At 41.6% G+C, this 16,073-nt stretch overlaps 1 protein-coding gene across 9 annotated transcripts in view; it reads left to right on the top strand.

Moving 5' to 3' along the window:
• Positions 1-16,073, top strand: part of LOC119133903 (unconventional myosin-XVIIIa-like) — a 44,169-nt gene that overhangs the window by 1,639 nt on the left and 26,457 nt on the right. The window contains exons 1-20 of one of the 9 annotated variants that reach the window (XM_037270129.1): positions 3,200-3,425; positions 3,716-3,741; positions 3,876-3,942; positions 4,078-4,101; positions 4,676-5,422; positions 6,039-6,062; positions 6,144-6,215; positions 6,614-6,640; positions 6,860-6,916; positions 7,367-7,454; positions 9,141-9,247; positions 9,324-9,500; positions 9,585-9,795; positions 9,868-10,013; positions 10,107-10,207; positions 10,490-10,553; positions 10,885-11,029; positions 12,574-12,744; positions 13,508-13,598; positions 13,933-14,125. In XM_037270129.1, the coding sequence (XP_037126024.1) occupies positions 3,722-3,741; positions 3,876-3,942; positions 4,078-4,101; positions 4,676-5,422; positions 6,039-6,062; positions 6,144-6,215; positions 6,614-6,640; positions 6,860-6,916; positions 7,367-7,454; positions 9,141-9,247; positions 9,324-9,500; positions 9,585-9,795; positions 9,868-10,013; positions 10,107-10,207; positions 10,490-10,553; positions 10,885-11,029; positions 12,574-12,744; positions 13,508-13,598; positions 13,933-14,125 (2,532 nt within the window). In that variant the 5' untranslated portion in view covers positions 3,200-3,425; positions 3,716-3,721. Of the gene's footprint in view, positions 1-3,199; positions 3,426-3,715; positions 3,742-3,875; positions 3,943-4,077; positions 4,102-4,675; positions 5,423-6,038; positions 6,063-6,143; positions 6,216-6,613; positions 6,641-6,859; positions 6,917-7,366; positions 7,455-9,140; positions 9,248-9,323; positions 9,501-9,584; positions 9,796-9,867; positions 10,014-10,106; positions 10,208-10,489; positions 10,554-10,884; positions 11,030-12,573; positions 12,745-13,507; positions 13,599-13,932; positions 14,126-16,073 lie in introns of those variants that run through there. The other 8 variants (XM_037270121.1, XM_037270122.1, XM_037270120.1 and 5 more) reach the window with 8 other exon arrangements.

Below are 16,073 nucleotides of genomic sequence, written 5' to 3'. Positions count from 1 at the left end.
GGATTATCATGTGGAACACGAAGGGGCGTGTCAAACATAACTCTTTATTTGTTGGTACACCTGACTTTAATCCTTTTACAAGGCCTCAAGATGACATGTTGAGAAAAAAAAAAACAACTACAAATTTACACATTTGTGCCTTTGACTCTTGACAACTTCTTGGGTATACACAAACAGTATTAACATTAGTTTTTGTAAAAGTAGTAGGTATTTTCTTGGTACTTTTTAACCCAATTTTTAGATGGGGCTGTTTATACAGGAGGCGGCTCGGTGGCGCACTGGGTAGCACGTCCGCCTCACAGTTAGGAGGGTGCGGGTTCGATTCCACCTCCGGCCCTCCCTGTGTGGAGTTTGCATGTTCTCCCCGGGCCCGCGTGGGTTTTCTCCGGGCACTCCGGTTTCCTCCCACGTCCCAAAAACATGCTTGGTAGGCCGATTGAAGACTCCAAATTGTCCCTAGGTGTGAGTGCGAGTGCAAATGGTTGTTTGTCTCTGTGTGCCCTGCGATTGGCTGGCAACCAGTTCAGGGTGTCCCCCGCCTACTGCCCGATGACAGCTGGGATAGGCTCCAGCACTCCCGCGACCCCCGCGGGGACTAAGCGGTTCAGAAAATGGATGGATGGATGGATGTTTATACAGGAAAAAAATATGCCTAATATGATCCCTTGTCTGATAACGATCCATAGGTTGACATTCAATCAAAACATTCACTCAAGCATTTTCATCGGTTCCTCATACTCGCGCTTCACTCTGTCCCATATTTAGCTGATCTGGATGCTCATCAGTAGACAGGTAATTGACGAAACTACAAAAAATGCACTTGAGAGGCTGACCTAGAACCAGCTGTACTATTTATAGGTGGTTATTATAAGATCTTGACTCTGAATCTAGAGCAGACAGAGACCACATATGCTGTATGAATATGGCTTAGTATGTCCATTAGGTGGCAGGCATTGTCCATGCTCCAGCTGACAACTACAATATAGTGCTGTGGTCTTGCTGGTTCTAATTGCAAACAAGTAATTTTTTAACCTTAAAAAATGATAAATACACTTGCAGTAACTAACTGTAAATAATGTTGACCAGTCATGCAAATTGGCAGATTGTTGAATTAAATTATTAAAAATTATTTGTGCTAGCTTCTATTTTACATACAAACACATAGAACATCTATGATACTGTATTACCGTATTGGCCTGAATATAAAACGACCCTGATTATAAGACGACCCCCTCTTTTTCAAGACTCAAGTTTGAAAAAATAATTTCTGAACACCAAATTTAATTTTTATACAGAAAATAATGACATTACATCTGAAAGAAATGATTATAACAATATATTCGAGAGAAAAAGCATGTTATTTTGCCTCATTCAAATCATGCAAAAACTGTCTATCACATCTTAATATCTGAACATTTAAATATGTAAACTAAAGTGCAATCACATTTGTAAATGAATGGCTTCTGGTTTTTCCATTTTCTGTTGTCTCTTCTCATTTTCTTCTTTTTTCTTTCTTACCGCTATTTTTTTATTTTTCTTCTTCGTGCTACCACTATTTTTCTTTTTCTTCTTCGTTACAGGGGTTCGCTTTGGCCTGGGGAGTTAAGTTCAGCATTCGCTTTAAAGATATCTGGCGCCATCTAGCGTTGAAAATTGGTATAATGTCTAGACCCCGAATGTAAGACGACCCCCACTTTTTCTTATTTCAATGCAAAAAACACCGTCTTATATTCGGGCCAATACGGTATATCGATCATAGATATTTCACAGCTTAGCTTTATGGTGTTATTGAGTGAAATCAGTTTTATCTTAAGAGAAAAAGCAATCAGAATAATCTCTTTGAGATGCCATTCAACCCCGTTTCCAACTAGACTAGATTATTAAACCATGGCTAGATTAGAAAGAGGCGGGACTTTCCAAGGATCAAGATTTTAGTCCATGATCAAGGCTTAAAAAGTCATTTTCTCGTCCTCCACTCTTAACAGGATTTGAATGTGACGATTTTGTTGGACGTGTCATTTGGTTTGACCTGGTCTCGCCATATTGTATTAGCTAAGAGCAAGATATTGTTCTTGGGCTGGATACCTTCATATCAGAAGACAGAAATGTCTTAATTAGTTATCAATACCGCACCTCCAAAAGTAACACATTTTAATTTTTGCTCCTAAAATTGATGAACAGCACATGTAGAGTCTTTGAAAATATTGGAATTTACGACCAGCTAATGCTGAAGGACATGAACATTTTTCATCCAATAGTTCGACTGAACTGGGTCAGAATCATTTGATATGGTTTATGAGTCTTTAATCTTTGCTTTACGCTAAGCATGTGTCAACCAGCAGCTTACATAGTTTTGTGCCCCAGTATCTGACTCAGAGGATTAGCAGACTGTACATGGTAGACCAACTCAACCATGTGTTGGCAGAGTACTAATATGTCAACATTGGAGGGCTTATAGCGAGAATATCTTGTTTTGGCACATAGAAATGGGAAATAACCCAAAACATGTATCAAAGAGTGGCACAATGGTATTAAGATGAGTCTATTCAGTTGTTGATGCCACATCCGGCACAAAGTGCTGGGATCATATTGTGACCTTTTCTTTCAAAGTCACATTAATATATTTGACGGGAATGTTCCAAAATAGGATGAACTATTCCACACTTAGTTAAGCCTGTCCGTGTCTGCCTCTCTGTTCAATTCACTGCTCCAATGGAATCATTTCCCAAATTCCTTTCCCATTTCATGAAGTTAGCTTGGATTCAACTTTTTATTTTTAAAGCTGATGATTTTCATTGGAATGAAGTTGAAATAAAATCTAAACGATGAACCACTTAATTATGATCATTTTAATTATGTTTGGCTTGATGAAATTGGGTTCAAATGTAAAACTACCACTCATTCATGGTATTTGGGGATTTTTTTTAAATCGTTGTTTGTGGCGTCCTCTTGTGGTCACAACTGCAAAGTGACGTGACTAGTTATGTTAATGCACAGCATGAATGAAAGTTCCAATGAATTATACAAATAAACAATTTGGGGTCCTGAAATGAAAGCGGCAAAAATATACCGACGTGGCAGGTAGAACCCGAGTGAGGGAGACCCCCTCTTTGTTTGTCTGTCACCAAGGAGGAGAGTGACAGGAGTGTATTGGTGTGATTACGCAAATTCTATTCATAGCCTTTCTATTTTTCCAGCAGCTGTCCTCTCTCAGCCCCCAACTCCTCACATTACCCTCATTGCTTCCCCCCACCCCACTCTTTTGACGACAGCCTTGTGCCACTTTGACACCGCCCTCCGGGATACCCGTGGCCCTTACTCACCAGGACTCTGCATAAAGTCTTTGTAGACTCTGTTCTTACTCGGCCCTTGCTTCAGTGACTGGAGGTTAAGGGATTGGAAGGTTGAGCAGGCCTAGAGAGAAGGTAATGGACTTGCTGGAAAGTGTGGTTTGCTGGTACATGGGTGCATGCGCTCTGCCTCGCCGCGGGGTCTGATGGCATCTCAGAATGGCGTCTCTTGAAACTATTAATAGGTGCTGACTGAGGAAACATTTAGCTGTTACACTATTGATATTTCTTTACAACAAAAAAGGCCACGAAGTCCTTTAGAAAATATTATATGCATAGTTGCTTCGGAGAGATTGGATTTTTTTGTTTGTGAGAAACTAAAGTATCATCTCCTCACGTTTTCTCATCATATTTTCTGTCCTCAGTGCTGCATGGTCCCACCGCCCTGTTGGTAAATGGGCCGTTGTGTGCAGAATTGTGCTTGATAATATCCCCATCAGCCTCCCTGTCACCACGGCGCAGCTCATATCCTCCTCTCGTTTTGTGTTTGTCACCATTGCGTACATTTATTCTCCTCACCGCCAGCTTGTTTCATGACGTCTGGCCCATCACCATGGCATACAAATCACGCTTCTCATTTTGGGAACAAAAGGGAAGTTTCGCTCCTCTGTGTTGATTTTTTTTGTTTTGTTTCATTTTTGCATCTCGACTCATTTGTGATATTTTATTTGAGAGGTTTTAGGATGGCTCTGTGGATTGATCTGTTGTGTTGATTCTTCTTGTGTAGGTTAAAGTTGAGAGCAAGCCAGATGTAAGTGCCTTTTGAATATATTCTTTGACACATTCAAATTTGGAAACATTTTCTGAACCCAAACAAATGAGTACTTGTACGGTTCTGGGAAGTTAGCCAGCATGTTGAATTTGGCATGATGATAAATATAGTTGAAGGATGACTTTGTTGTTGAATAAGATAAGTTGTGTCTAACATTTAGCATTTTAATGGGGCAATTTTAAAAAAAAGAATAAAATCACAATTTAGTATATTGAACAATTCCTAAACAGGTTAAGCAATCATCTCTTTACGAGCCAACTCACTGTTGAGCTAATGCCATAAATATTTGTGTTGCGGCTAAATGCACTTTGATTGTCCCCTGAATCATTTAATTAAGAGATGCCCAAAGCCAGCAGTTTGCCAGGAAAAAGCAATTAACTGAAACTGCTGAATAGAATGGATTTATTGCACACGCATTTCTTTTCATGAGCCTTTGCTAGACACCTTTCTACCAAGCAGTGCAATTTAGTTTGAATGACCACTTTACCTCTATTTGATTCCCATCGGTTGTCGTCAATCCACATCATTTCTGTTTCCATCCATTTGCATCCAGCCTGATGTAGTAGATGCAAGTCAGCCACAGGCCACTGTTACTAAACCTGGGCAAGACACAGGAAGTGCATCGTCAGCAGAAGACACCAATAGTAACCCCGCCATGGGTGGTCCAGATTCTCCAGGAGAGGGGCAAACGTCCGGCGGGAAAAAGGTGATGAAGGTTGTGAGAAGAGTTGTCAGGCGTGTCGTTCCGGCAGCGACAGAAGAGCAGAATCACTTGGCTGTGTCTGAAGCTGTCAAAGCTACGGCCGCACTTAAAACTAGCAGGGCATCAGAGGTGGACAAGGATGACATCTCCATGGGGCTGACTAGCCTCATGGGCAGAGGAAGAACCAAGGAACACCGGCCTCGCACCCGCAACCAAGACCGCAAAGAAGACATAAAACAGGAGCTCAAGCCGGAGGAGGATAAAGAAAAGGGAGAAGAGGAGGAGAGTGTAGCAGTAACACAGGACGCAATCAAGAGCACATCACCAAATACTGTACCACCAAATTCAACCCCCGCGAGCTTCACACCTAAACCTGACCCTTTGGCCCCACCCGCCGGCTTCATCCCGGCCCCCAAGCAGAATCTCTTGACTCCTCCAGTTGGTTTTATACCCGCCAGAAAATCCAGTCCAGTTACCCAAAAACATAATCTTCTGGCAAGGCCCGCAGGTTTCATCCCCATCCCAAAGGCAGATCCCCTGGCACCTCCGGCAGGGTTCATCCCGAAACCTCGCCCAATGGCAATAAAGAAACCCGAGGTACAGAATGAAAGACGCGCATGTTTGCCGCTTAACCCCTGAGTGGAGCATGCTGTGTGATAACAGAGATATCACAACCCATAATATTTACAAGTTAAATCTCAGCGACCCAATCATGGATGCCCGTGCGAGTCATCTTAAAGTTCATTCCCGCATTCTTCTCGAAACATTCATTGTGTCTGACAAAAAAGCCATTTATGTAATGAAGCCTTCAAGAATTAATGTTCACTGAGTGCACAAAGCTGTTTATGATCAGTCCAGACCTCATGAGTGGGTATAATGGTGCGCTCCTTTCCCCAATCCAGTCAGTAAGTGGAAGCAATTAAGCACTGAGCTGTGACTCATTAGTGTCACTCTTTGCTAGTAGAGCATCGTATCTGTGCCAGGAGAATCCTCACTGAGGCAGAGCCTTGCAAGGATCGTGTTTTTCAATGATATATCAGCAGACCATCTGAACATGTCTGCTTCGAGATACGTTGACTGTCCTGCTAACCACATGCACGTTTCACAATAATTGTTGCAAACTTCAATGTCCATCCATTCATCCATTATTCCTATCATGTTGTGTTGAACTGCAACGGAGACTCTTTGCCCAACTTTGGCTCCACCCCTCCAGGCTCATCCTAAATGCAGTGATCAGGTGTGTTTATGTGTTCTTCCCATTTTCCACATTTCATGGATGCATTCTGTTGCATGGACTCTGCTGGCCCTGCACTTGCAGGTTCCAGAGGTCACTCCCACTGAGGCGGATTACATGCGTGTGAAAAGGATCTTCACCATCACTGGCAACGATGTAAGATCTGTCTTCCACAGTTTGTCTGCTATGCGCCTGCCATTTTCCAAGTCTTGCCATCTCTCACACTACTCTGTACGCACGAGGCCACTGGCAGAAAGGTTTTCAATAACTGGAAATATGCATGCAAATATCTGCCCTTCAAACAATGGACCGACCATCTGTGCGCTGCTGGAAGAGAATTGAAGTGATTCAGTAAAGCATTTCTTGTTATACTTTGATTCTTTCTGTTTTCTTGCTTTGTTGATGTTCAAAAGGAGCAGAGGCGATAGATAAACTTTGCCCCACTGGTGTGATTGCGACAATGACATTGTTTGCTTATTTCTGCTCTCTGCTTCTCTTCGGGTCATCGGATGTCGACATCCCGCTGTTGTCGTCTTTGATGCTTGCATGGCTAGCGTGCGAGAGGACCCAAATCCTCTCAGGTACAACCTTTGTGACTGCAAAGGTTTTGTTTTATTTTTGGCAGCACCCACCTGCTGTTTTTATCCCAACATGGCTGTCTCTGAATGATGCTCAGATGACCCCCCCCCCATCCTTTTGATGACCAACTCTTCAAAATTCCTCTCAAAATTACTTAAATTATTCACAATGCCTTGTTTTTTATGATCGTATCATGTGACTTCTATTCTTCCTTTCTCCAGCCAAAGCTTTCTGAAGATCCGGTGGATATTCTCCAAGCATCACACTTGGCAGCAAAGGTTGGACACTTTAGTGTTAGTTATAATTGAGTATTTAAATCATCCTTATGCATCTTCCCCTTCATAAAAACACAGAACCTCTTTTGATGTATGCTAATATTGTCCTTCTGTAGATCTTGTAGACCTTATTTCTTATGTAAGATACAAAAACCTCTTTCCAATCTGCGCCATCTTTTAATGAATGTTTTCTGGGCTCTCATTGAAATATGGAAAGCGTTTTGAAAGTAGCTCTTTCAAGGAGGGCTGTGTAATGGACAAAGATTAAAAACAAAACAAAACAAAAAAAGAAAAACGTACTACTGACTGCTGTGCTTAATGCATTTGAACATTTCCATCAAGGTTGCTTTTCAGTTCAATTATTTCTAACTAAGCAGTGGTACAATACATTCCATGTCTCTGTTTGGTTTCTAGCAGTTTTCTTCAATCTTGATTTGTTGGCTTTTTAAACAGGCAAAGAATGAAACAAACATTGACTCTGAGAGAGCCTGGTACCATACTGAAAAAGTGTGGCTTGTCCACAAGGATGGCTTTTCTTTAGGTGAGTAAAATCAGATTGTCTTTCCTTTTGCACTATTTTTACAGGATGCATATACAGGACTGTCTCAGAAAATTAAAATATTGTGATAAAGTTCTTTATTTTCTGTAATGCAACTAAAAAAACAAAAGTGTCATACATTCTGGAGTCATTACAAATTGACTGAAATATTGCAAGCCTTTTATTATTTTAATATTGCTGATTATGGCATACAGCTTAAGAAAACTCAAATATCCTATCTCAAAATATTAGAATATTTCCTCAGACCAAGTAAAAAAAAAAAAAAGATTTATAACAGCAAAACAAAATCAAACATTTGAAAATGTCCATTAATGCACTCAGTATTTGGTTGGGAATCCTTTTGCACGGATTACTGCAACCAACGCGGCGTGGCATGGAGGCAATCAGCCTGTGGCATTGCTGAGGTGTTATGGATGCCGAGGATGCTTCAATAGCGGCCTTTAGCTCATTTGCATTGTTGGGTCTGGTGTCTTTCAGCTTCTTCTTCACAATACCCCACAAATTCTCTATGGCGTTCAGGTCAGGGGAATTGGCAGGCCAATCGAGGACAGTAATGCCATGGTCAGTACACCATTTACTGGTGGTTTTGGTACTGTAGGCAGGTGCCAGATCATGCTGGAAAATAAAATCATCTCCATAGAGCTTTTCAGCATGTAGTGCTCTAAAATCTGCATTTACTCTGGACTTGATGAAACACAGTGGACCAACACCAGCAGCTGACATGGCTCCCCAAACCATCGCTGACTGTGGGAACTTCACACTGGATTTCAAGCAACTTGGATTTTGCTCCTCTCCAGCCTTTCTCCAGACTCTGGCGCCTTGACTTCCAAATGAAATACAAAACTTGCTTTCGTCTGAAAAGAGGACTTTGGACCACTTTGGAACTGTCCAGTGCTTCTTTTCCATAGCCCAAGTCAGACGCTTCTTCTGTTGTCTTGAGTTCAGAAGTGGCTTGACCATGGGAATAAGGCTATTGTAGGCCATTTCCCGGACACGTCTGTGAACAGTGACTTTTGATACCTGGACTCCAGCTTCAGTCCACTGTCTTTGAAGCTCCCCCAAATTCTGGAAGCGACTCTTCTTCACAATACTATTAAGGCTGCGGTCATCTCTCTTGGTTGTGCAGCGTTTCCTGCCACATTTCCCCCTTCCAACAGACCTTTTGTGGATGTGCTTTGAAACTGCACTCTGTGAACAGCTTGCTCTTTGAGAAATTTCTTTTTGTGTCTTACCTTCCTGATGGAGGGTGCCAATGATGGTCCTCTGGACAGCAGTCAGATCAGCAGTCTTCCCCATACTTGTGATTTAGTTTACTGAACCAAGCTGAGTGTTTTTCAAGGCTCCGGAAACCCTTGCAGGTGTTTCGAGTTAATTCGACGATTCATGTGATTAGTTGAATACCCTACTAGTATACTTTTTCATGATATTCTAATATTTTGAGATAGGATATTTGAGTTTTCTTAAGCTGTATGCCATAATCAGCAACTTTAAAATTATTAAAGGCTTGCAATATTTCAGTTGATTTGTAATGAATCCAGAATGTATGACATTTTTGGTTTTTTAATTGCGTTACAGAAAATAAAGACCTTTATCACAATATTCTAATTTTCTGAGACAGTCCTGTATGTATTTCTCCTAACAAGACGCACGAATGTTGTGATCATGCAGCAACTCTCCTGAAGACAGAAGCAGGGAGTTTGCCCGAGGGGAAGGTGAAAATACGCCTGGACAGTGATGGATCTTTATTAGACGTAGATGAGGATGACGTGGAGAAGGTAATCGATCATTTAATCGCCTCTGAAAGGCATCAGTCAAAGACGACGGCGGGTGAAACTTGACTTTCAATGTCAGGCGAACCCACCGTTGTTTGAGCGAGTGGAGGACCTGGCCTCTCTTCAGTACTTGAATGAGTCCAGTGTTATGCATTCCCTGCGGCAACGCTATGGCGGCAACCTGGTGCACACCCATGCTGGGTCCAACATGGTGGTCATTAACCCCATTAGCGCGCCTTCCATGTATTCGGAGAAGGTGAGCTGCAGCTAGCATTCGTGGGACCTTACTTGCTTCTTCATCAGAATTTTCCAAAAGTGTCATTTTCCTTTGTTCTTACAGGTGATGCAAATGTTTAAAGGCTGCAGAAGGGAAGACACTGCCCCTCATATTTACAGCATGGCTCAGTCTGCCTATCGGAAGCTTTTGACCACGCGCCAGGATCAGTCTGTAATCTTACTGGGCAAGAGCGGTAGTGGCAAGACTACAAACTGTCAACACATTATTCAGTACCTGGTCACCATTGCTGGCAGCACCAACAAAACCTTCTCCAGTAGGTTGGATAGAAGCCAGGCGATCAATTAACAATGCCACGCAGTTTTTAACTTGAACACTGATTTGTCAGCAGCGGAGAAGTGGCAGGCGGTGTACACGGTTTTAGAGGCATTTGGCAATGCGGCCACCTGCATGAATGAGAATGCCAGCCGTTTTTCTCATATCGTTTCCTTGGATTTTGACCAGTCAGGCCTGGTGACCTCTGCCTCAATTCAGGTATTTCTTTTATTTATGTTTTTATTTTATGCGAGTGTGATTCCCCTCCACTGCCCCCTCTTTTGTCTTGTTATTCATACTGTGGCCTTCCAGACCATGCTCCTGGAAAAGATGAGGGTGACAAGAAGACCTGAGGGCGAGTCCACTTTTCACGTGTTTTACTACCTAATGGCCGGGGCTGACAGCTCCCTTAGGTATGGATCACTACCAATTGAAAGCACAGTCCAACATAGTGTTTTATGTTGATATACACTCAGTGGACACATCTTTAGGAACACCTGCACAACCTAATGACATCCAGTACAAGAGTTGCATGCATTTTGAAAGCTGTAGGCAGCCATCTCTAATTTGAAACATGATGAAACATCTTTGCAAAGCTTTTATTGGATCTCTTATGCCGTCGTATCAAATGGTGCGGCATTTAAGTGTTGCATTGGTTTGAGAAAAGCTAACATCATTTTGTATCGTTTCATTAGAACGGAGCTCCATCTCAACCACTTTGCTGAAACGAATGCGTTTGGGATCGTGCCTCAGACGAAGGTAGACTACTTACTGGAGAATTGTTTTTTTCTCAGACTTTGAGGTTTATATGAAGCATCCTTCTTGAACTATTTTTCCAATGCATTGTCTTGATTATAAATGGAAAATTTAATTTTGACTTGCTCAAGGGTGCCTACAGATGAGCAACTTTGAAACATCATGCCATATTTGCTTATCTCATTCTTTTATTTTGAAACTTCATAACCCAAATAAACATGCTCACAAGCTGTCAGAACAAGTGGCCCTTGAAATTAAACGACAACACCCGCTAGCTCTTAACTAAACCTAAACACAGATTCCTTTCACTCATTTGCAATGTGCTGTCCACCAGGTGGAGGAGAAGCAGCGGGCATCCCAACAGTTTTCCAAGCTGCAAGCGGCCATGAAGGTTCTGGGGATCAGCGCTGATGAGCAAAGAGCGTTGTGGCTAGTCCTAGGGGCTATCTACCACCTTGGAGCTGCAGGGGCTACTAAAGGTACATATTCTCAAAACACTTTTTATGCACACACATTGAGCACTAAACCCACTCCAAAAATATATTTTTACGAAGATAATTGCCCTCACATTTGAATCATACTAAAATGATTTTTTTTCAATTCTGAACTCTAGTGCTCTGCCTGGATTGCATAGTTTGAGTGAAATTTGGAACGTATTGATTTTCTAGCCTGAAACATGTAGTCCACTGAATCTTAATGAATGACATTAATAACCACTACATGCTATATCATTAACCTCCGCCCCCTAAAAAAAACCCAGAAGAGGCAGAATTCTTACAGCATATAAAAAAAACAATGTTAAGTCTTGACTTTGGTCTCATCTTGTAATACAAATGAAACTTGGGAGAAGCAGTCTATTTCACCCTGACGTTTGGTCTCTATTTCTCAAGATATATTTTATGATGAAACCCAGGGCAAGACAGATGTTTTTTCCGTATTAATAAAATAAAAGAAATTCTCATTGGAAGCCAGGAGATGCATTAGAGTTGTTGTTTTTGTTGTGGGGTTGAATCAAAGTTTGAAGATAATGTTTATTTAAGTCTCTTTTTAAGTATTGTGCTTGGTAGAAAAAAAACCACAAGCCTCTTGTAATATGTTTCATGGGTTATCTAATCCTTGTTCAGAAAGGACCACTGTTCCTGGAGAAACCGTTTATAGATAAGAAAATGTTTGTAATTTTAGTTTTCTGTTCCATTGTAAAAGGGGAACTTATTGAAATGGACTTTATCCCTAAAGGAAATGTATATTTTGTAGATAAACATGAAGAATGTGTCTTGTGTAGTTGATGTGCATCTGAAATTTAGCGTTGCACCACAAGGGGGCAGCAATAATCTCTAATCCGCTAAAACTATTCCAATGAGTAAAAGGCACGATAATGTATAATCATTACTGCTGTGCTTAAAAATCATATTTAATTATTCCGCCAAATGAAATTCCCACACCTTGCCAGTTAAGCAAAATGAAAACAATTGTTGTAGAAAGCACTTCTCAAAGCAACTATGGAATATTCAAGATTTACAGCTATGTGATGTCTGTGCAACCCTCCTGCTTATTACTGACCCCGCAGGGGATCTGTCAGCTGGATAAAATCTACTAGCACCGCCACTACTGCTCTCTCTGTGTGAATTCTCCCAGTGCCTCTCTTAAGTCTTAGAAGATAAATTCACGGTCCATTAAAAGTGATGTTTGGACAAATATCAGCACCGCTTCTCGAGTCTCTGAGTTCAAGTAAACTTGTTATGATTGCTATATTTTCTTTTTATTTGTAAATGTGTACTGCCACCCTTAGTCAAGGTCGATCATTATGTAAACAGTTGTCTGACGGTGACATGTTTACATTGGAGATGTATGTTTTTGTATTCATGGATGCTTTTAGCGTAGCCCCACAGCTGCCTCAGCCTCCTTCTGACCAGGGATATTATCCAGAGTGTCAGAGATGGAATTAGCACAAATACAAGGCCAGCCATGTGCAAACGTGTGGTTGGCAGAAGAGCTAATGAAGGTTTTCATGCATGCTTCTCAGCTGGCAGGAAACAATTTGCGCGTCACGAGTGGGCCCAGAAGGCAGCCTACCTGCTGGGCTGTACCCTGGAGGAGCTCTCCTCCTCCATCTTTAAGCACCAGGCCAAGGGCACCCTGCCCAGAGCCGGCAGCATCCGCCAAACTTTGGACGAAAATGGCACAGCGGACGCAGGTACCCCCGCCATGCAGCTTCTTTGTCACCAGCACCCTCCCTCCCCTTCTCCTCCCACTTCCCCCTTTGACACAAGCCCACACATTTTTCCTTCACCTGAGGAAAACTGCAAGGAAATCTTATCTTTGTAATGAATACCGCAGCTTAACAATGGGTATTGACGAATAAGTAGACACTCTTGCGTGAGGACAAGCAATTTTGGCTCCTCTCTTCATTCATTGTCCTTGAAATCATAATTGTCACACATTGATTTTTTTGCATACTCTGACCACCATGGCACTTGGAAGGACACTTGAATACAGGGCAGGTCAGAATTGACCTCAGTTTCATTCTTCTGTAACAACCCCCCCCTCCCCCCTTTAGTATGACCTTCCTGTCTTGGATCCATTAGCACACTTGCAGAAAAATCCCTTGGGTATCATAAAACGCACCATTTTATGAGATAGTGAAGTCAATTAGAATAACTTTACATCAGTTGGCAATTGCTATTTTGCACCAACATGAACACACACTCTCGGATTTGCCTGATTCAAAAGCACCCGAGGCCTAAACGACACAGTCTCACTGAGATAATTTCAGAAACAATTTCAAATCTTGATGCCATTGGCTGTAATGTACTCAAATATGATGCTATAAAACAACCGTTTTCATGCAAATGTCATAGCATCCACAGTATTGTGCAAAATGTTTTACTTCTCATTATTCATTAAATCATATTTTTTCCCCTGTTCTATTGTATTCATCTGACTGCTTTTTACATCAGGATGGAAGACTTCAGCTATGGAGTGTTTAGAGGCCATGGCCACTGGGCTGTACTCTGAACTCTTCACAATCCTCATTTGTTTAATCAACCGGTTAGTACTCCTTTTTCTAGTCATGAAGCAGAACTATATTGAAAAGAAAAAAAAGATATGACGCCTTCGACTGCACTATTATGCAATGCAAATGACTTGCATATCATGTATTCTATTTAAATCAGCAGCTTTTTGAAGAAGGGCAGAGAACCAGGGTTTGGGATTTTATTCATGACTGTATTTAAAGACTTTAGCTAAGCTTCGACTTTAGAACTAGGATGAAGTTTAGGAAAGGCTTGCATGGAGTGGAAAGAGCTAAAGGTTAACGCTTGGTGGTGAATGTTATCAATAAATCATTGTCTAATGTACGTATTGTTTTCTCTTCTTACTTCAGGGCCTTGAAATGCGGCCAGCTGCCCTTGTGCTCTCTCCTGATTGTGGACACGCCGGGCTTTCAAAACCCCAGGCTGGTAAAGCATGAACGTGGCGCAACGTTTGATGACCTCTCCCATAACTACACTCAAGAGCGCCTGCAGACACTCTTCTATCAGCGTACCTTCGTGCAGGAGCTGGAAAGATACAAGGAGGTGGGAGCATGTGAAGTCTATACTACACTCCACCTTCATCTTCCACACTCTTCCTCTTTGTCTGCTCGTTCCCTCACGTCAGCCCCGGTGTGACATGCTTTCACACATCACGTTCTCTATCTGTCCCACCTGTCACTATACGTGACAAGCCAAAGTGGTTCGTGCCTTATACTTTCTCATTAGCAATGCTAGGCTTCACCTCTTCTGCAGAGATCAAAGTATAGACACTCAACACAAGCCTTGGGGAGACACGCCCACCTGCAGCACTGTATGTGTATGAGAGAACTATTCTTTTTTTTTTTTTTTTTTTTTTTGCTGGCCCTCTTTGCATTATTTAAAGTGCTTTGCCATTGTTTCATGCACATCTAAGATAGTTGCACCAGAGCACAATCCCGAATGAACTCACCACTTTGACTTTACCCGTAAGAGAAGATATCGACCAAAAAGACGAAAATGTTGAACAGTCCAAAATGAAAGAATAAATCAAATTTCCACTGTCAAAATTGAGTCACGTCTATTGCGAGTTCTGCTTGTAAGCAGCAGCAACAACCAAGCCGCCACTGCACCACGGTCAACAAAACCATTGTCAACATGCTTTGAAAAGGAAAATTGGGTGATACTGTGTGGAGACAGAGATGAAGAAAAATGTTATATTCTGCTGAAGGATTTTGAAAAATAGTCTCGGAAATTGCCGAGCAATGTCCTTGTGGTCAAGTCAAGCAAAGCCTGAGTCTTTCAGTTTTTTCCTCATACACAGTGTAACAATAAATTTCTTTTCTTTTTTTTTTCATTTTGTGGGCACAGCCGTGATGTAATATGATCTCATATGCAATATTACGGTGGAATAAAAGCTTATTTTAGATGCCAGCTACTGCAGAGAAGGGTTATTGAAAACATCCATCATGACCATCTCTCCCTGACCTTTCATGTTGATGAGAATTCAGCTTTGGCCTTTGACTTTGCGATCTTCCAATACTGTGACAATCAATTTATCTTCCCACTGCATGTACACCGTAATATTTAATTTCAAAATAGTCTTGATGACACCGAAGAGTATTTACAGTTTCCCCCCACTCATGTACGAAAGGTTTTTACTAATTGAACACTTTGCCATCCTCATCTCCTGCCTGGCTGACAAATAGGTGGAGCAAAATCAAATACTGTTTTTCATGTTGCATAATTCTCCTTTGTCAGTCAGTATTTCAGACTATAAGGAGCCGTGAAACTGCCGCAGAGAACTGGGTCAGACTTTCTTTTAAACCGCTCTCTGTATCAATAATTGCAGTGACAGGCAGGTTTAAAAGTGATGCAAGCACACAATGGACTTTGTGCTTGAAGAATTAAAAGCCGTGGCATAGCGCAGCTCAGCTGGCTGAATTGTCTTTGTATTTCCCCTGCATCTTGCATCTCCACAGTAGAGAAGAAAATCCTTTAGGCTACATCACACACACGGTCGAGTTGAACACTGGCATCTGTCAACCGCACAGCGCACTATTAGCCCCGCAAACATTTTCCCCCACATTTCCAGTACAGCCTGTGAGCTGCTTGTGTGGCTCTTTTTTGTTGTCGCTCTAGACGGGGTAATTTATCATTACTCGACTCCACATGATCCTTGAAATGTTAGCATCTGCGATGGAAATTACTCTCTTAGCAGTTGATGTTTTAGAAAATGCTAAACTAGGTATTATGACTACTACCGCTACTATGACTACTACTTAATATTTGGAATCATTCCATTTGGATCAAATATGGTGGAGTTGGGATCTTCAATCAATTTGATGTCTGGGACTGACACCATTTGAAAAGTGGATGTCAACCAAACCTTCTTTTTGACATCCATTCAGATATTAATAATAATAATAATAATAATTAATACCAATAATTAATGTGCTACTGCAGAATTGGATGAGTTATTTTTTTTCTTCTTTGCTGCAGTGTGTTCTGTTGA

Source organism: Syngnathus acus, chromosome 14 (genome assembly GCF_901709675.1).
Source record: "Syngnathus acus chromosome 14, fSynAcu1.2, whole genome shotgun sequence".
Taxonomy (NCBI): Eukaryota; Metazoa; Chordata; class Actinopteri; order Syngnathiformes; family Syngnathidae; genus Syngnathus; species Syngnathus acus.
The sequence above is the reverse complement of the archived record's forward strand: the minus strand, read 5'-3'. Positions and strand labels throughout refer to the sequence as shown.